This window comes from Ylistrum balloti, unplaced genomic scaffold (assembly GCF_031769215.1).
Source record: "Ylistrum balloti isolate Yb309-2 unplaced genomic scaffold, AGI_CSIRO_Ybal_v1 Utg371062, whole genome shotgun sequence".
Classification (NCBI taxonomy): Eukaryota; Metazoa; Mollusca; class Bivalvia; order Pectinida; family Pectinidae; genus Ylistrum; species Ylistrum balloti.
In genome coordinates this window covers 210,970-232,422 of record NW_026782587.1, presented here as the reverse complement: position 1 = coordinate 232,422, position 21,453 = coordinate 210,970, and the positions used below count along the sequence as shown (strand labels likewise).

The 21,453-nt window shown below is 34.5% G+C and overlaps 1 protein-coding gene across 1 annotated transcript in view; it reads right to left on the bottom strand.

Annotated features, from left to right (window-relative positions):
* Nucleotides 1-699: 699 nt before the first annotated feature.
* Nucleotides 700-21,453, bottom strand: part of LOC132560439 (cadherin-87A-like) — a 31,253-nt gene continuing 10,499 nt past the window's right edge. The window contains exons 11-35 of the mRNA XM_060225104.1: nt 21,013-21,171; nt 20,342-20,506; nt 18,665-18,738; nt 17,383-17,793; nt 16,573-16,642; nt 16,167-16,239; nt 13,549-13,733; nt 13,022-13,148; nt 12,682-12,824; nt 11,888-12,020; nt 10,485-10,682; nt 9,764-9,921; nt 9,233-9,382; nt 8,560-8,688; nt 8,163-8,349; nt 7,557-7,777; nt 5,972-6,166; nt 5,602-5,712; nt 4,778-4,907; nt 4,106-4,354; nt 3,346-3,581; nt 2,866-2,954; nt 1,874-1,981; nt 1,354-1,504; nt 700-828 (exon numbers count right to left, since the gene is read on the bottom strand). Coding sequence (XP_060081087.1) covers nt 700-828; nt 1,354-1,504; nt 1,874-1,981; nt 2,866-2,954; nt 3,346-3,581; nt 4,106-4,354; nt 4,778-4,907; nt 5,602-5,712; nt 5,972-6,166; nt 7,557-7,777; nt 8,163-8,349; nt 8,560-8,688; nt 9,233-9,382; nt 9,764-9,921; nt 10,485-10,682; nt 11,888-12,020; nt 12,682-12,824; nt 13,022-13,148; nt 13,549-13,733; nt 16,167-16,239; nt 16,573-16,642; nt 17,383-17,793; nt 18,665-18,738; nt 20,342-20,506; nt 21,013-21,171 — 3,981 coding nt within the window. The remainder of the gene's footprint in view (nt 829-1,353; nt 1,505-1,873; nt 1,982-2,865; nt 2,955-3,345; nt 3,582-4,105; nt 4,355-4,777; nt 4,908-5,601; nt 5,713-5,971; nt 6,167-7,556; nt 7,778-8,162; nt 8,350-8,559; nt 8,689-9,232; nt 9,383-9,763; nt 9,922-10,484; nt 10,683-11,887; nt 12,021-12,681; nt 12,825-13,021; nt 13,149-13,548; nt 13,734-16,166; nt 16,240-16,572; nt 16,643-17,382; nt 17,794-18,664; nt 18,739-20,341; nt 20,507-21,012; nt 21,172-21,453) is intronic.

The window sequence follows — 21,453 nt, the reverse complement described above, 5'->3', positions numbered from 1 at the left end:
AGATGCCCTTATAGAGGCATGCGCCCTAAAATGGTCATATTCGGCAAATATATGTAAAAAACAAATTATTCTTAGAAATTCAAACAAATATTGACAGAATTTTTTTTACACCTTTAGGATGTGAACAATGAAATAAGATCAAGAGATGCTTTATACACAATCTGATTGTCTCTGTATGTCTCTGTATGTCTCTGATTGTCTCTGATTGTCTCTGTATGTCTCTGATTGTCTCTGATTGTCTCTGTATGTCTCTGATTGTCTCTGTATGTCTCTGATTGTCTCTGTATGTTCTGCAGTATATAATTCCTGATTACTGAAGCTTATTACTGCCATAATCAACAATAACAGACAGCCTTTATATATGTATGTATATGTAGAGTGATATCATTTCCACAGCAAACTTTTGGACTATATATGAAGCAACATGAAGCATATTTCATTAATATACATAAAATTCAAAAGTTTAAGTGATTTAAAGTGAAATTTCTATTAATGTTATAAAAAATCTTTAATGTATTTCTGAAATGAACATCATTAACATTTTTAACTTTTTAATAAGTATAATTGTCTCTTTATTTACAAATTCATAAATTTTTAACAAAGTTAATTCTACATTAAATCTACACTAATGCATTCAATACTTCTTTTGAAATAACTCTTAGTATCAACCTCACTACTTGGCTGCTAAGTATTGACTACTTACGACTTTCTGATGCAGTAACATGCGATGAGAAGGAAGAAGAGGCCAACGACGATGAGAACAATGATGATTATCATCACGACCAATGTTGGAGTACGGTCAAATTTATCTTCTGTTTCAGTGGCCAACTGAGGAAAAAAACCATCAACATGTAGTCATCAGTGTAATGCTAGCAGTGCTTTGTAATGCCATTGATTTTTAATGGTATTTAATCGTCCATTATTGAGTAAACAATGTCTGTAAATCACAAATCTAATATCAGTAAAGGTGTTATTTGTGTTAGTTTAAAATACCAGGATCATTTGCATAACCTATCAGGGAAATTTCACGTACATTTTTCACTTTTAGTTTCAATGTATCTTCATCAATATATGAACTTGTCAATGGGCTTCGATCTCTCGTTACATACATGGAAATTAGACAGTAATTGCAAATTGTAATGAATTGTTCTCTCAACATATCTTTCCAAATGTATAAAACCATCCCTTCTATAGAAAAAGTGACTAGATTTCCGATCCGCAAAACAGAGGCGGGTCATCCTGTAATATGAAATCCAACTCAAAACTCAACTTCATCAAAATAGTTCATATCATAACTTTTTAGCAATATAGTTGACAAAATAACCTTGACCTTTCCAAAAACCCTGACCTTACCTTAAGTTCATTAATATAGAGGAGGTCAAAGCCATCGCTATTCTGACTCTGTAAGATCTGGAGTTCATACAGAAGTTGGGCACCACTGTATACACCAGCACCACCATTGTAGCCACATGTGGCACATCCTGTGGAGATCACAGCATCAGCCCTGCAAAACAATTTGTTTGTATTTTTGTATTTTGTGTGTTTATAATTCCAGGAAGTATTTGAAGGGTGAAGAGTAAATCTTTGCAATAAAAATATATGACCACAATTTACTTGTATTTTTTCTTTTTTGTTTTGGTGTTTCAATTGGTTACAAATACTTATATATCTCTGACAGTATTTTTGTTGTCATGAAGTGTTCTGCAAAGTGAAATACAATGCCCTTTATTTAGTGGTTCCGGTCTAACTTTCGTTACTATAAAATTATTTTATAAAAGTATTTCTGATTTCAGGTGAAACTTGAGTCTTTTAGATATGTGATCTGTCTAATTTTTGATTTATGGTTTGTACCGACAGATTTTATTGTACCTACCAAAAACTGGTTGTGTCTCCTGAGGAAAGGACATGGTCACTTATACTGTTAAAACACACGAAAGTGAAGATCGGCTGATTGTTGCCATCTGTAAAACTCTCCAGTAACCTGACAAAAACGTGAAAAATAAAAACAAACAATGGAATAAAAGAATGGTATCTTCAACAAAAAACCTAGATTCTTCTTCTTATTATTATTGTGACAATTTTAACGACCCGTCAACCCATGAAATGTCAATAGGGCCATCGACCGGTAAAACACACAGCGATCCAAAAAGGAAATAACATCAAACAAACTAAAAGGTAAAAGATAAATGCTAAAAATCTTAAATGGTTATATTATCACAAAAGATTGAAATGGTAAATCAGAGTCTGTTACATACACCAACATCTTTCAGATAATCTAGAATTTTACAAATCTCAATAGTTTCAAAAAGAGTCTTTAGACTTGTAATGTTACAATAAAAAGTTTCTCTAGTAGACAGAATGTCATTGCAGTCCAATTAAAAAAACCCCTTAAAATCAGGTATACACATTAATGTTAAAGAATGAGAAAGAAAGCACTGAAGACATTGAGATTTAAATATGATGACCTAATTCTTAGGAGAGGATTGTTAAGGAATCAGTAGATAGAACAAAGAATAAGTTTTTGATTCATTTCTTGTTACCCAAATTTTTAAGGTTTCACTTTAAGTCTCCTGACCCACTTCACATCTCTGTAGTTAAGAAAGCTATCTCATCAATGTCTAAAAAAAGCAAGACTTCCATCTGACACTTCTATCATAATATCATACAATACTATACAGAGGGGAATTTGTTTCCCACAATAACTATACAGGGATTTTTCTCTCTGGTTCAAAGTTTTTGTGGTTCAACTGAAAATTCAAATGAAAAGTATCTAACTTTCATAGGAGTCATGCGACAAATTACGATTGTTCTTTTTATATAAAACTGACAAAAGTATACAAGACATCTGTAGTAACGTTTACTCACTTCTGTATTTGTTCCTTGAACAGTCTCACTTCTGAGGCTGGTTGAGTGATGACCAGTGTCACACCATTCTCTGGATGTGTCACAAATATCTACAAATAAATAAAATAGTTATTGAATAGGAACAGTGATGATTCATTTTAATATATTTCAACAAAACCATGTCAAATTAAACATACAGAAATATGTTTGACATTAAAAATAAAGGACTGTATATATACAATCACACTGTGATAAAAAAAAAATAAAATAAATAAAATACCATACAAGGGGATTGAGAAAAGTGGACTGCATAGTCAGTTATGTTTCATATAGAGGTTCAACTGGTGTGAATTAAGATACATAGGCAACCAACAAAAGTGTTTTTATAGACAGATCAATGGTGGTTTTGTTATACAATGTTGGTTTTGTTATACAATGGTGGTTTTGTTATATAATGGTGCTATTAGAGGTATATGATGAAAAAAATATATCAGCAATCACCTGTACATCAGCTGTGTCTTGTAAGTTGCTATCCTGCGCCTGGACCTTAATGTTGTACACCTGGTTGTTGGTATTTGACATGAGTACCCTATTGGAAATGATTCCTGTGATATCATCGATGACAAACAGGGACTCGGAGTTACCATCTGTGATACTGTATCTAACATCTGTGGAATCCACATCAATAGCTTCTACCTTAATTATACTCTCACCGATCGCAGACCGAGTAGACACGCCTTAAAGATGAAATATATATTATGTCAGATCAAGTGGACACACCTTAAAGATGAAATATATATTATGTCTGACCAAGTGGACACGCCTTAAAGATGAAATATATATTATGTCAGACCAAGTGGACACGCCTTAAAGATGAAATATATATTATGTCAGATCAAGTGGACACGCCTTAAAGATGAAATATATATTATGTCAGACCAAGTGGACACACCTTAAAGATGAAATATATATTATGTCAGACCAAGTGGACACGCCTTAAAGATGAAATATATATTATGTCAGACCAAGTGGACACACCTTAAAGATGAAATATATATGTCAGACCAAGTGGACACACCTTAAAGATGAAATATATATATGTCAGACAAAGTGGACACGCCTTAAAGATGAACTCTATATATATATCATATTTATCTACTAACAGATAAACCTTATAGTATCATATTTATCCATTAACAGGCATATTCTTGGTAAATAGACCACCCATACGTATATCAAATATTATTTATATAACACTTACAGCCACTGTAAAGTACTTTGGTAAATGTAGGTTTTGCATCATTGGTGTCTCCTACAAGGATTTTCACTGTGACAATGCTGGGATCTGTGGCTCGTCGACGACGATTAGTAATGACACTGTAGTCGCTGACATTGTTGGTGGCTTGAACATCTAGGAAGTAGATACTCTTTGTTTCACGGTCTAGTGGGTTGGCCAGGAATAGTTCTCCAGTGGTCTTGTTCAAGAAGAATGAGTTATCCTCATTGCCACCTAAAGAATAATCACAATCAGTAATTCATTAATCAGTAGCTTCTGCGATAGCCTCTCAATCAAAAGCTACTATAAATGAATTTATCTACATGAGTTATACACCTATTGTAATACGTGGCAAACAGCGCCGAGATGAATCCAAGGGACATAACTCTCATAATATGCCTTCTTTATCAGTGTAACAGTAAGTTTTTTCAGGTCACATGACATAAATCTGACACGACGTCCTATCAGCCAGTAACTATGTAATGACAATGGATATCACATCTTTCAATTTCAAAAGCAGATAACGTTATCATCCTTCACAACATATATGCCTGAAGCTCCATGCAAATTTAAGATGTTTTTACAAGCCCAGGTAAACATTTTGACAAATTTTTTCACTGTCTTGTGAAAAAAAATTTACCTGACATAAAAACTTACTTATAATGTAATAGTGAATTCTGACAGCCTCTGGTTCAAAGTCCTGGTCTGTTGCTAACAGTCTGGTTACCAACGTGCCCACGATGGCATTTTCTGGAACTTGTACCTCGACAGGAATAGTCTCCCCTTCCTGTAATCAAATATAACAATGGCCACATTGATATTTCTGGAAAATTTTGAAAACTGCAAACTTATACATTTAATATCTATAAAATGTAACAACATAAAATATGATTACGGCAGATGCAAGTCTACATTGTAATATAAAAGACTGATATTTTGAATGTCTGGAAAACCATTACCTCTGGTAATAAGCCCAAGTCTGGTAATAAACCCACCCATACATACTGATGATCAGTACAATCACAACCCAATGTTATTTGATTGTCTTGTAACAAGCTAACTGATTTAAATTTTTAAATGACCAGAGATCAATAGACCTTTAAGCATTGTAACACTAAATATGTAACATGTATAAATCCCTTTATTTAAGACTTTTTCACCAGTTAACATTGTAATGTAGTTGTATATCAGGATATTTTGTATGAAAATTTTAGTACGCTCTTTGAATTTGGATTCAATTTTTTTCTTATTTAACCAGAGAATTTAAAAGATTTGAAAAGCAAATAATTCAAAGACTACCAAAACCAAATCAAACATATCTTTTTATGATAATGATTTTTTATTGATAAAAACATTAACAACCCTAAAGAGTCACCTTGAAATAATTAATCCTATACTTCTAAAATAAAAAATTTCACATTTCTGTAATAAGAAATCATCGCAAAGAAAATCAGAAGGATTGATATATAAAAGTTACTTACTGCATTGACAGGGAAGACTGGAGGGTTGTCGTTGACATCTAAGATAACAACAGTCAGGAAACGGGTTGATTCTAAAGCTGGAGTTCCTCTATCCTTAGCAGAGAGCAGCAACTAAGGGAAGTAACTCATTTTATAAAGACAATGTTGTTTTTACAGGAAAATTACTCGGGTATTACAATACCTATTTTTTGGAGATATCTCGGATCTTTTTAACACCCCTTAAAAACTTGTGAGGTGCATACTTATGTGAAAATTTGGCAATAATCCAGCAGTGACAGAATTTCTCTAGTCAAAGTGACTGCAGAACTATTGTTAATTGTTGTGGTAAAAGAGAGAGACTGTCCGAGGTCAACAGTCTAGTTAAACTCACCACATAGCGATCAACCTCCTCCCGATCATACACTCTCTGTGCTCTGATGACTCCAGTGATGGAGTTGATCATGAACTCTGGAGTAGATGTTGTGTATACTCCGTTGTGATAGAAACCATAATCAACAACACCGTTTACTCCTTCGTCAATATCAGAGGCATGTACGTCATAAACCCACATACCAAGATACTGGCTCTGAAAGTAAAGAAAGCAAGAATGCCTCGTTACTAAATTTGTTATTCAAAATTTTTGAATATTTTATTTCAAACTGAATATGAAACAAAATAAAAATAAAGTGTACACTGAAATGTAATTTGCGCAGGTACTATATGTGGTTGAAACTAGTGAAAAGTGCTTCTACTTGCATAATGTGTGCACCCAAAAATTCATCAAAAACAATCTCCAGGAGCCAAGAAATTGCTCCCAAAATGTCTGACCAATGATATAAAAGTCCATAACTTGAAAATATTATCTTCAAAACTGGTTTTCATCTCATTTATTGACTTTTAATTGCCTTCTTCTCTTTAATTATTGGTACAATATAGGTACAAAAAACTGCCTTATATTTGTGCACTTCCTGTTAGACATCAGACGTGTTACAATGCATCATACACTTACCTATACCTACAATTAACCTAGATTTTTTATCTTATGTGCACAAACACTTGTCTTCTCACTAGTCAACAGTGTTTAGCGTTAAAATCACAGGTACAAATCGTTATCTACCTATTCATGATCAAACAAGGTAGTTACAATCTCAGACAATCAAGTTCCCTGTTAAATCTTGTCTTATAATACACACGCTAGCTGACGTAAATTGCGGCCAAAACTATATATAAAAGCCATTGGTATATGGGGCAAGGAATGTACTGTAGACTTATATATGTGTATTGTCAAAAGACTGGCATTTTATTACATTTATTAATGTGTGCAACATCCCCTCCCCTCCTCTCCCCTTAAATTTTATTGTGTGCAACATGCAACATCCCCTCCCCCCACCCTTAAATTTCAATGTATGCAACATCCCCTCCCCCCACCCTTAAATTTCAATGTATGCAACATCCCTCCCCCCACGACATCCCCATTAAATTTGGACTTTCATTTTCTAAAAAAAAGAAAAAGAAAAAAAGAAACAAATAAAAAAAAGTGTCCATAATTACGTGTGTTTTAATGGTAGACAACATGCATGTTTATCTTTCAACTGCAATTACATGACACTGAAAGGTAACTGAATTTGAATCTTTTATGATATAGAATATCCTAAGACAATGAGCTACCTTGTGTCTCTATTGACACTACCAGTACCTAATTTTTAAGCTGAGAGTCTGCCCAAGTCATGAAGGCTATGGACTCAAGTGATGACATACCAAACTCATGGAGGTAACACTTAAATGCCTAATGCACAAAGATTCTTTAATCTGTTTTTCAGTAAAATGTGATCAGTTGATCATGTTCCAGGTCATGATATTTCAGTGACATGACACTATAAATAAAGAGGTTTATCAATGGTCAGCCATGGACTTCACATGATCATGACAGACATACATAGCACCAAGTGTTTGATTAAACAACTAGAATTGTGTACCTCAAGGACGTCAATACTCATATTGGCAACAGGAGGTGTTCTCCACTCTGGGTAAGAGTTTGTAGCTTGTAAAACAGTGATCCTCACACCAGCCACGGCAGTAAATGGTCCGTTACCGTCCAAGTCTGTGGCTGTCACATTAAATGTGTATACTCCTGAATTACGTAGCAGGCTGGCTTGTATCTCTATAGCACCAGAATGTCTGGCAATTCTGAAAAAATCTGCAAAGGGATGGAAAAAGATTTAACAATGAAAACTTAATAAAGTGTCTTATCCAACTATGCATGAAACATGACACTTCTGCTGGAGTTGACAAGGTGTCAGAATATATAGGATATTTTTTGTACTGGTAGGACAACTCACCTTCCGTTATGCTGGGAACTGATTGTTAGAAATAGCCTAGGTTCTTCTGTTTTGAATTTTTGACTATCGGAAACTTTTTCTCAATTACCTAGTAATTACTTTTACGTATGTAGACAACTTGTAAATATTTATTACATATTCTGTAATTTAAAAACTTTTCATAGTTCATAATGATCCCAAAAATTATCTTATTTCAAGTAAAAAGAATTATTCTCTTAAAATCAGGAAATTTTCAATGCGTACCATTCAGATCACCACTCCCTGGAATTTTTTCAAAGGCGATGAGGGCATTCAAACCAATGTCAAGGTCACTGGCCCGCACCTGAAGGATACTGGTACCCACAGGGATGGTTTCAACAATAGTAGTGGCATATTGAGCTTGACTGAATTTTGGCTTATTGTCGTTGATGTCATCCAAATAAACATACACCTGTACAGATAAAATTGACAAAATAATTCTTAATTTTGGAATGGTCCTATATAATTAGAAACAAGACCAGTTGAGAATTTTCATACTCATGAAGGTGCCTAAGGACTGGGGAAGGACAAGAAGAGAGACATACAAGCAGACAAAATTGATATAGCAAATGAGACCGAAAGAACAAATCTCACAAATTAGAATTTTTCAATTTTTACGTACTGTTGCCGTGGCAAATCTCCTGATGCTTATATCCTGGGTGTTGGGACTGTCGTAAGCTGTAACCTGTATGCTTACATCACCGATGGTTTCTCGGTCCAAATTTGCTCCAGGTTTGACTGTTATGTTACCCTGAAAACCAATACACACATAATCAATAGTCAATGACATTAAGTTTGATATAGTTTCATACACAAATATCTATATCACTTTTTCTATCTGCTTTCACTTCTTGAATCAAAGACAGTTTTGAAACACGATATACACATTTCTCACATACAAAAAGACATGAAAGTCTTCCACAGACTTAAATTTATTAAGCAATTTTTCAATTTAAACAGCTAATGTGACTTAACAACAATTCATGAGTGACTTATTTCTGTATTGTTCCCTTAGAAAGTAATCCCTGCGATTGCAGATATGTTAATTTCTTAACAGAATAAAAAAACTTAATTTTCGTAAAAATACAAATGAAATAGTCTATAAGAGTAAATTGCAGAAAGTATTTGTTTCGAAAATCAGCTGCTTTACAGTTACGTATCAATAATCATATATGAATGTACCTATAGGAATTAAGTGAGACAAATCTTATATCTTTTTTCCCTATACCAGACTTAATAAATTATATGAAATCTTATATTGAAAAACTAACATAACTGAACTTGTATTCTCTTACCGTGATACTGTCGATTTCGAAGTAGGAGCTAGGTTCCCCTAGTGTGTACCGTACCACACCATAGTCGCCCTTATCAATATCAGTAGCACTAACTTGGACAACAAATGTACCTGCAGGAGAGTGTTCTTGAATTCTGGTGATGTATGAAGACTGAAAAAGATATCAAGTTTGTTTTTTGAAAAAAATGTTTATCTTTACACTAACCACACCAGGCCTTCCATGTCACATCATGATCATGGCATGTCACATGATCATCATGTCATGTGACATGATCATGACCATCAATGCAATGTAATGTTGCTGAAAAATGATCCAAATTTAGGGGGTATTGAATTTTTCCTATTTTTTTATTGCTAAAATTTGGAAATTTAGATATTTTCAAGTTGAATACCATCACCTGTTGAAACAAAGTTGTGCTTGATAACATTTTTATTTTGTATGTTTTGTAGTTCATATAAAACATTTTCACAACCGACTGAAACATCATGTTCTATCAGTGTTGTTGATTACAACAACTTTTGTCCATCTTACCTGTCGAAATTTGGGCGAATTGTCGTTGATGTTGTTTATTGTGAAGTAAACTGTTGTTGATGCACTTAGTCTGGGAATTCCGGTATCAAACACCATCGCAGTGAAATAGGTAGACTCTATCACTTCAAAATCAATTCTTCTGGCAATACTCACAGTTCCTAGGGAGCACAAATACCAGGGCATCTATCAGGAAAACACTTCTCATACACAAAATTTCATGTCTTGGTAAGAATTATGTTTAATAGCAAAACACAAAAAAGACACATTTTTTTCTTCTAATTTCTTCATTAAAATCATAAAAAAAAAAAAAAAAAAAAACCAAAAACAACTTTTAAAAAAATGTATTCTCAACTCAAAATTGATGAAAAAAAGATGAAACAAGAATAAAAGATACATTTACAGAGACCCTTGAAAAAGGTAAAGGATTACAAGACCAGGTGTTCCAGAAGGGAAAGCATCATCTGCTTCATCGACAACACCTGCCATGAAAACCTTGGTCAATCCAAGTAAGTTATGACACATTCTCAAATGAGTAAGTCCCTATCCTCGTATTTAAAACATGGTAATTATGACATTTAAAGTGAAAATGTACAATTAAATCATTCTGCAGTAATGTTTCTGACATGGGTGGGCTTATCAGCAAGCAAGGGATCCGATATTGACTGTAATCAGAATATGTACCCCATTCCCCCACCCCCACAACCACCCCTCAAGCCATTACCTGTTTCAAAGTTGATAGCAAAGAACTGGTTTGGATTGTCTATGATCTGGTATTCAGCTATGGCGTCATCCTGGTCACGAGCTTGAAGCACCATGACAAATGTCCCAAACGGTTGTTCCTCATCAATGGTTTGATTGGTAAATGGCAGGAAGTAAGGAGGCTGATCATTGTATTCCAATACAGTAATAATAAGTGTTCCTGTCAGAAGGGTAAACAGAGCTAAGTAAACAATCTGAAGTCAAAGGTTATCAGGTGATAAAAATTGCATATATATGTATATATAATTATATATATATGTATATCATATATTTGTCAGTATATTGAAACAGCAAATCTGAATCAAAACATGACAGAAGGAGAATGCTGTTCATTACTCAAATAAAACAAACTGATAATGATGCAATTACTTTTGTCGAAATCACAAAGGGAACCCACAAAATTTTGGCAACTTTTTTAAGGAATTGTCAAAGAATGATTTTCATATCTTAAACATTATGCCATATTATCAAATAAGTTGACCGTGTACAATTTTTCAATTCTTTTTTCGTTTTCCAAATTTGAAATGTGTGTTATATGCAGTCAAACTCGTCAATAAAGGTAATCCAAAGAGCAGAGACGAGTTGTATCTATAGGCAATTCATCGCTGTTTATAGGTTCAATTACTATGAAATGTATATTTAATGACCCAAAACATGTCATATATAGACAGGTATCTGTTATATACATGTGTCCTTTATAGACAGGTATCTGTTATATACATGTGTCCTTTATAGACAGGTATTTGTTATATACAGATGTCCTTTATAAACAGGTATCTGTTACATACAGGTGTCATTAATAGACAGGTATCTGTTATTTATAGGTGTCCTTTATAGACAGGTATCTGTTATTTATAGGTGTCCTTTGTAGACAGGTATCTGTTATATACAAGTGTCCTTTATAGACAGGTATCTGTTTTTACAGGTGTCCTTTATAAACAGGTATCTGTTATATACAGCTGTCCTTTATAGACAGGTATCTGTTATATATAGGTGTCCTTTATAGACAGGTATATGTTATATACAGGTGTCCTTTATAGACAGGTATTGGTTACTATAAACACACATATCTTATCAGTAACCATATTTTAGCATTTTCGTCACTGAAAATATTGTGCTTAAAGATGATTATTCCAAAACATTTCTGTATTTTGTTTTAAAGCAACAACTGTTAATTCCCTCACTCATAATTGCACTAATTTGCCAAAATATGATTTTGTGCTCAAATTGCAAGTTCATTTAGAAATTTTACTGGTTTCCTTTAATGCAGGTTTCGCTGTAGATATCACTGTCTAAAGAATTTTTAAGGGAATTCCTCATTTCTCTTTAGACAGGTGTCCACTTTATATGAGGTTCTTTAGTTACCTGTGCCAGTCTGAGGAGGGCTGGCGCTGACGTCCACAACAATCAAGGAGTATGTCAAGACCGAGGTAAGGTCTCGATCAAGTGAACTGTTTGTACGGACGATTCCTGTTGCCTGTTCAACTCTAAACAGGTTCTGTAAGTAAGGGGAAAATCTCAATTAGCTAATGATGACTCCTATGTAGTCCCTTTTCTCCAAGACAATAACGTTAGAGACAAAATTTGAACTAAAAAATGTTGCAATGTATTTCAGACACTAATGTGAACATGTGACAGATCTGTAAAGATCGAGTGTCAAAACAAGTTGTAATAGTATAATAACATACTTGAACATAGTCTTTTTGTAGGCAGCAGAAAATGCAATACAGATAATCCAGCACCAGACCTGTATAAATAGCTAATATAGTTTAGCTCAAATGATCCCTACAAAAGTTGTACTAGAGTACAGTTGTATAAGGTTAATAAGCCCATGCCTGGTAATAAGCCCATCTTTATATATTGTTGTTCTGTACCATTTAAACAAATATTATTTTAAGTCAATAAGACTAATTCAGGACACTGAGTCAGAAATTGTTGGCCCCTTGGTCTTACTGCAAACATATCATCCCATAATAATACCACTTGTTTAGAATTCTTCAGAAACAACAACAGGACCGGGTTGGTTAATCAGCAGAGGCGGGCTTATTAACGATTAAACATAGTAAGTCATTTACAGTTAATTGATAATATTGAAAATATGATTCTTGTACCCTCTAAATTTTTTATTAGAATTCGATCCAAAAGCCACTATGACAAACCGTGTAATCGTAGACATTTCTGTCAACGTTGTTACCACGAGGACTAATGGCCGTTTTTGGTTCCACAAAAAAATAGTTGAGAACAGCATTCGCATCAGGATCTTTACCCACGACAGTAATGACGGAGTAACCGAGCACAACGTCTGAAATTACAAAATTATACAATTTATCTAGTTATAATGTTTATCACCATTTGTTCGAAGATCACGAAAAGATAAAAAAATTATAATATTCTAAATAGGTTTAAACATGTTTGTGTGTGTTTTTATGGAGTTTACAGCCAGTATTTGCATTGTAAAGAGGCATGACATGCATTCTCATCATTTCTAGTTCAACTTACTTTCGTAAACCTCAGCCTGCATGGTGGTTGGCTCAAAGTACGGATCTTTATTGTTGACATCACGGATATTTACGTAAACTTCCTTGGTGGAGTTTCGTGGAGGTGTACCACGATCACGTGCCAATACCTTTCGAAATTAACAAAAAAAATGTTTTCAGAAATCAAGTTAACCATTTCACTGCATTTCATAGTCCTGGGAATCGGTTCCAAGGATAAGATTATTGACTCCCAACAAAAACCGATGATCTATCTAATACAGCAGGAAAGATCCTCCCCCATCCCGCGGTGGATACACCCTTAGTTTACTCAAATCACCAATGCTGAATTAATTAGCTTACATTAAGCTGAACATGTTGAAAATATAAAATAAAAATTTGGGATATATATTTTGTATGTATTAATTTTTCCTATGTTAATTGATCAAAATTTTTTGGTTGAAATTTTCACTTGCAATTAAAATCAAGCATCAGCTGAAGATTTTGAAAATGCACAGAGATTTTCATAAAGTATTGCCATGAACAACTCACAAGCAATGTGTATCTTTTCTTCAAATCATAATCAAAGCTTGAATCCTGGGTGGTAGTGATTATGCCCTGAGTTCGACTGATCTGAAATTTTCCATCTGTACCAGAAAGGATTGTATAATCCACAACACCATTGTCCGTTGTTGGTGAATCACCGTCTGTAGCACTCACAGTTATGACGGATGTTCCTTGAAAACAAAATTAAGGAAATATTTGAGGAGATATTTTCAAATATGTATCTAAATACATACTGTAGTATACAGTAATCAACATTACACTATACACCCATAGTGCTAGACCCCTTATCTAATTGAACAGAAATAAACAAATTCAAATTACTGAACTGATAAAGATGATTTTTAATCAAAATTATCTTGTGTATTGTTCAAATGAGACGTCCAACACCAGTAACTATTCCACTGTCAAGACCAAGAAATATAATAAACAAATTTCTTTGTGTGTGGAAAACTCTTCAGAAAAGGAAATTCATATTACAGTAAGAGAGCATATATCCTTAAGTCTCACTGTAATCAGTAAGGTAGCATACAGCCTTAACACTGCATGTACCAGAAAGGTAGCATACAGCCTTAACACTGCATGTACCATAACACTGCATGTACCAGAAAGGTAGCATACAGCCTTAACACTGCATATACCATAACACTGCATGTACCAGAAAGGTAGCATACAGCCTTAACACTGCATGTACCAGAAAGGTAGCATACAGCCTTAACACTACATGTACCAGAAAGGTAGCATACAGCCTTAACACTGAATGTACCAGAAAGGTAGCATACAGCCTTAACACTGCATGTACCAGAAAGGTAGCATACAGCCTTAACACTGCATGTACCAGAAAGGTAGCATACAGCCTTAACACTGCATGTACCATAAAACTGCATGTACCAGAAAGGTAGCATACAGCCTTAACACTACATGTACCAGAAAGGTAGCATACAGCCTTAACACTGCATGTACCAGAAAGGTAGCATACAGCCTTAACACTGCATGTATCAGAAAGGTAGCATACAGCCTTAACACTGCATGTACCAGAAAGGTAGCATACAGCCTTAACACTGCATGTACCAGAAAGGTAGCATACAGCCTTAACACTGCATGTACCAGAAAGGTAGCATACAGCCTTAACACTGCATGTACCAGAAAGGTAGCAGACATCCTTAAGATTGCAACAACACTTTTCATTGGTCAATTACCTATATTGTTCAACCATTTTACAAAACATGTACATGTATAATTTTCTAACAAAAAATGAGGGTGTTACTTATTTCCAAAATCTTATTTCTATCGCAGCTTATTTAAATTATCTGAGGATATTTTATCTAAACTATTAAAAGTCAATATTTAAGTTAAGTAAATTATTCAAAATTGTGTTCAGTTAGACATATGTCAGATAATTTAAGTGCCAAAGTGAGACCAGCTAAATTTATTACTGACTTCTATAGACCAGTGGGCAATTATATATTGACCGGTAGCCAGAGACATTCTGTTGTTAATCAATCTACTACACATGTCCATGTATTAATTAATTCCCAGGTTATATAATTAATAACAGGAGCCCTAGCTATCTGTCTATCAGATGATGGTCAGTGTATACTTATCTTGTAGATAACAAACTAGTCTACAGCCATTCCCAGGTATAAGTCTACTACTAATGTTTTACTTAATATTTGTATTATAATATAATGTATATAATCTAATGTGTAATATTACTTTACCAACAGTTCCATGAAATTTTAGTATAACAAGTGCTAATTGTAATGGGGACCATTACAAATGTCCCCCTAACGACCCCTTCAGCAGTAAACGATCACAATAATCAGACCTGCAGTCATGCCAAACATGGACTACACCATTTTGCTCCTATAGTTCCACCTAATACATATATACCAATTTTTATGAAAATCAGACAATATCTAAAATTTGGCCAAATTTTGACCACAGCTGACCTCTCAGATGATCCATCGGTGGCTGAATGAAAAATGGACTACGCCATTTTGCTCCTAGTGCCACCTAATACATATATACCAATTTTCACAAAAATCAGACAATATCTAAAATTTGGCCAAATTTTGACCACAGCTGACCTCTCAGATGATCCATCGGTGGCTGAATGAAAAATGGACTACGCCATTTTGCTCCTAGTGCCACCTAATACATATATACCAATTTTCACGAAAATCAGACAATATCTAAAATTTGGCCAAATTTTGACCACAGCTGACTGCTCAGATGACCGATTGGAAAAATTCAAGTGGCCTGCACTCCGCCTCGCATGTATGAATATGTGTGTCAAGTTTTGTTAAATTCCATGCAATAGCTTTTGAGAAACACGACGGAAACCTCGCCGGCGGAAGAAAGTGGAAGAAATGAGAATGATATAAATAATGATAATAATAAGAAATGGAGCATCACAATATGTCCCCCCACTTCGTTTGGGGGACATAAACACACGTGTAGATTAAGCCAGTATGTATCGTTTCCTGAGGGAATGTTAGTGTTACTATCTCCACAATATAGCCCACACCACAATAAATATACAATGACCCAACATCTGGACTTCATCTATCCACCATTCAATACAGCATCGTTTTATGTCTTACCTCCAGGTGTTTTCTCACTAATAGTTGTCTCATATATTCCTGGTGGGAATATTGGTGTGTTGTCATTAATGTCCTGTAAAATTCAACAACGTCTTTAATCTATTAAATCTATATCCCACTTTTCTATCAAAGGTATTTCTTCAGAAAGGTTACAGAAATTTAAAAATTACAAATCTGCTTTAGAGAGACTTTGCAAACATTGTTGCTGTATGTTTTTAAAACTAGTCAAGGATAGGTCCTTATCTCAATCCATGTATCTTCCTTTTTTCTTTACTTACAAGTACCCACATTTTCAAAATATTGTTTTTAATGGTGCACTGCAGAACACTTTTATCCAACAAAAGTTGCAGACATTATCATTACAATATTTTTGCAATTTAAATAGCAAGACAAAATTCACACTTACGATAACAAAGATCTTGACATTTGAAACGGGTGAAAATTTTCCATCTGTCGCCTGTACTTGGAAGACAAAACTGAAATATGACAAAGGAATTATTGTAACATTCATATCTTGGGAACATTCATATAAACAATTTCTGTTTTGCAATAGAATTTGTTGAAATGAAAACAAAGACTTTCTTTAAGTACAAAGTGATCAAGACTATCATTAATATAATCAACTTATGAAAACACATTTTCTTGTAATTTTTGTGTTTCAACATTCTTTAGATTTCTTTGTCCTGAAGATGCTTCATCAAGCAATTGAACATCACTGCAACAGCAATAGATGTGGGTGGCTTTCTAACAAATAGGGTACAAATACCATACACAACAAGCATTGCTGAAGCAATACATGGTCCCTAACAGCCCACTATCAATTTTGTACAAGTAGTAACAGTGACCTTGAACTTGACCCAATAACCCTAAAACTTGAACTTGTCCAAGATAATTTGATGCTTTATAAGTGGGTAAAGTTTGATGAGAATCCATCATGAAATGGAACTGGTCAAGCACTGGCAAGAAATTTCTAAAAATAGTTACAGTGACATTGATCTTGACCAAAAAACCTTGAAACTCAACCATTTCCAAGATAATTTGCTGTTAATATGTGTATGAAGTTTGATGAGAATCCTTAAACGAATGAAGTCACTGGAAAGCTGGCAATCTTTCACAGATGCAGGGACCGACAGAAGTGAAAAAACTGTAGTCCACTCTTGTGACATTGGTAGGGGACACTATACATGCTATACTGGAATTTTACACATTTACTTACAATCCCACATTGCCTGGTGTATCAGAGTAGATAACATCCTTCTGAGCATAAATGTACCCAGACGAATTGACTGCCCATATCCCAGTCTGGTCAGCAATGACGCTATAAGATATGGGTCCCCCAACAGTATCCTTATCAAGTGCAGATACGATAATCTCTGGGTTTGGGTTACGTCGGTTTTCTTCAATATAACTTGTGTAATTCTGGTTAACAAACACAGGCGAGTTATCATTGACATCAAGAATATTGATGGTCAGTGTTGTTGTGCCAGCTCGTCCACGTCCATTCTCATCCCGAGCTGTAACCGTCAATACATACTGACGTTTCTTGTCAAAATCAATACAGTTGCCACTTCCTGGAGTTGGACAGTCTGCCACAGTTACCAAACCTGATGTAGCATCTAGAGAAAATCTGGGAGAAAACATTGAAATTTGAATAAAAATATGTAGAATGTCATTTACAATAATTCATCACACATTTTCATAACATTGCATTCAACAAAAAAAAAATTTGCAGGTTAAAATTTAACACATCACCTAGTTTTTGTCTGATCTTGTCAAATAGTCCTCTACATTTTTTGGTTTGAAAACAACTTATTTACCTTTATAACATTTCAATAAAATTGTGTAACATAGGAAATCTACATTTATGAATCTTTTGTAACTCTGACCTTGGTTTTCACAACCTGTTTAAAGATATTTACTTGATGACCTTGTGTTGCATTTTCATAAATACACAAATATTTGATAAATTAAATGACATGACAAACAACAAGTTTAAATTTGGTAGTAAATAAAAAATGAGACTCAAGTTTTATCAAAATCTAATTATTAACTAATTATATCAGGTTCAATTGATTTCCAAAAACTCCACCACTAGGTATAGTCTTATTCAAACGATCATATCATTATCACCATTTCACTTCTGTCACTACTTGGTAGGACATTGCTTCTCGGAAAATTCCACCTGCTAGAGATTTTTCACGCCTGAATTTATCTACATATATATATGTTTTAAATAACCCCTGCATTCCTTATAGAATTCACTCTCTCCTAACCTGTACCATCCTTCTAGCAATTTGGATGAAGATCAACCACATTATGTGAACTCAGAATACCACCAACTTACCTAGAAGACATATTGAAAACATTCAACACCCTGCACACTATCTACTCCAGATTTCAGATGAATCACAAATCAACACTTCTTACAGATCTATGCTACCACACTACAGGCCCTGTGCACAGATGTCAAACTCTTCTTTGAGACAATGGATACTTACAAATTCTTGCCATCACCTGTCATTCCATACACAATGCCATCTTTACCAAAGTCCCCAGAGTCTGGATCATTGGCCTGTTGTGGAATGGAAACAATATTTAAAAAATAAATTAATAAAAATAACTAACACCTTATACAAAAATTCAGTAATCATTTACTACACAGATTCATCATCGACATTTTTCAGTATTCAGCATTAATTGATAGTTTGTGGTCTGACGTTTGACATATTAGACATTCTAACAATTCTGGGACTATCAAAGTATTAATTGACAAAGTTTATGAGTAGTTTTCTTGAACGGTTCTAGAGTTCTGGTCTGCAAAATGCTCATTCACAGTTAATTCAGACAGACTTACAGACAGAGCCTGATTGAATACCCCCCCCCTCCCCCATCTCAAACGTACTTCCCCAGAATGGAAATTATATTGCCAATAAGAAAGCCAAGGCTTTAGATTTCCTTCTACCCATTGCTGGTAGTTTGGTCAAAGACATATGGCCAGTTCAAGTCAAAGATTACAAATATGCAGAAACCTAAAAGAGTACAAAAGTGAGAACATTTCCTTTCCAACTGGACAGAAATATCCACACATCCAGTGAGGACAAAATACCTATAACTTAAAGGTGTGAGACAGCCTGTAAGCACACAATATAAACACATGCTAAAGTGAAAGTTGTAAATTTAAGAAGTGACTGACTGATATTGACAGTATAATATTATCATATGGCATTGTCTGATTATCTTTGATTATTCAAATCAGTGTTATGACAATGATTTATTATTATTATCTTGTATAATGTAGACTACAAATTGGGTAAAATTAAAAACAAATGCTTGTATTTGCCTCCTGTTGTTTCCATAATTGTCAGCATATATTTGTCTTGTTATCCTATTTTTAGCAGGCTGGAGATAAGGTGTAGACAGATTCCCTAGTTTGAGGGTAGGACGGATTCCCTGGTATGAGGGTAGGACGGATTCCCTAGTTTGAGGGTAGGACGGATTCCCTAGTTTGAGGGTAGGACAGATTCCCTAGTATGAGGGTAGGACAGATTCCCTAGTTTGAGGGTAGGACGGATTCCCTAGTTTGAGGGTAGGACGGATTCCCTAGTTTGAGGGTAGGACGGATTCCCTAGTTTGAGGGTAGGACGGATTCCCTAGTATGAGGGTAGGACAGATTCCCTAGTTTGAGGGTAGGACGGATTCCCTAGTATGAGGGTAGGACAGATTCCCTAGTATGAGGGTAGGACAGATTTCCTAGTTTGAGGGTAGGACAGATTCCCTAGTATGAGGGTAGGACAGATTCCCTAGTATGAGGGTAGGACAGATTCCTTAGTTTGAGGGTAGGACAGATTCCTTAGTTTGAGGGTAGGACAGATTTCCAACTTTGAGGGTAGGACAGAGAAAGCCTTGGGTTGGACAGTTGTGAATCTCCTCCTCGGGTAGAGATTCCTCCGTCTTACCCTCAAGCTAGGGAAAGATCCTATTAGTCTAAATCTCAGAGAGTTCGAGGCTATCAGGAATCAGCTCTGTTCTTATCAATCTAACATTCTTACATTAAAAAAAATAACACTATTCTTACTACATTTATTTTCATATAATGAAACATCAAATCTATTTTTAACCATGGCCTAGCCAACAATGAAATTTCACACTTCACCTCTTTCTAGCTTCATACTTACACTAATTGTTTCAATTGAAAAACCAGGGGGAGAGTTTTCCAAAATACTTTTCACATAGGTCGACTGGATAAATTTTGGACTGTTGTCATTGACGTCAATTATGTTGACAGTGATTTTAGATTGACTCTGGTATCTTTCTACCGTCAAAAATTCTTGAGCTTGAACCTTAAACAAAAGAGAAATGAAATATTTGAAGACTTAATATTCTGTTTAATAAATACAAATGAAATTTTAATCTAAAATTAATTGAGTGTAAGGATCCAGCCTCACTATTTTTTACATTTTCTATGTAAAATATGATGAACGTAAATTGCATATCAAAAAATCTTTTTCCCTTTTTCTGACACCTGACATGATTCAATTAATATGCAGAATCAGACAAGAATTCAAAATACAAAGATTTTGTATGACTATATGTATATAAATAGGATGTTGGAGTGCTCAGTATTTAGATAAGACAGGGAAGTCAAAATACCAAGGGCTTCTGACGAGACAGAAATGGCTGCTTCTAAATTTAATCTGTAGACAATTTTTTCTTCTCAAATTTATAATTTTTAAGTTCAAAATAAATAAATCTGTATGTTTCCATGCAAAATATGAATTTTGCTCAATCTGCTATTCCTGTTATGTCACTCTATCAAAAGTATTTGTGTTTCTCGTAAAATTCTTACAAAGAAGACGTATTGTTTCTGGGCTCCTTCATAGTCTATAAGTGTCGTGTCCTTCACACGGATTTGTGCAAATGCAGACTCGGACTGGTTTCCAGGGTCAGAGAGCTTGAACTCGGCATTATAGTTGCTCAGTGTGAATATAAAATTGTTGTTAATTCCCTGTAAATAAAAATATGCTTATTAAACAAATCAGATTCTGAAGTTTCAGTATTCCTGTTAAAGAAATAAGCCTAGAGGTCCTCCACATTATCTCGGACTTGAAACAAGCTTACTGTTAGTGTTGCATGCAACACATGTCCCTTGCCATAAATTACTGTATTTATCAGCAAATAAACCCATGTCTGCTAATAAGCCCACCAGTGTTCTGATGTAAAGCAAATGGGAGCAAATGCTACCTAACTGTTTGCAATAAGTTAACCCTTTACTATGGATCCGAGTTCA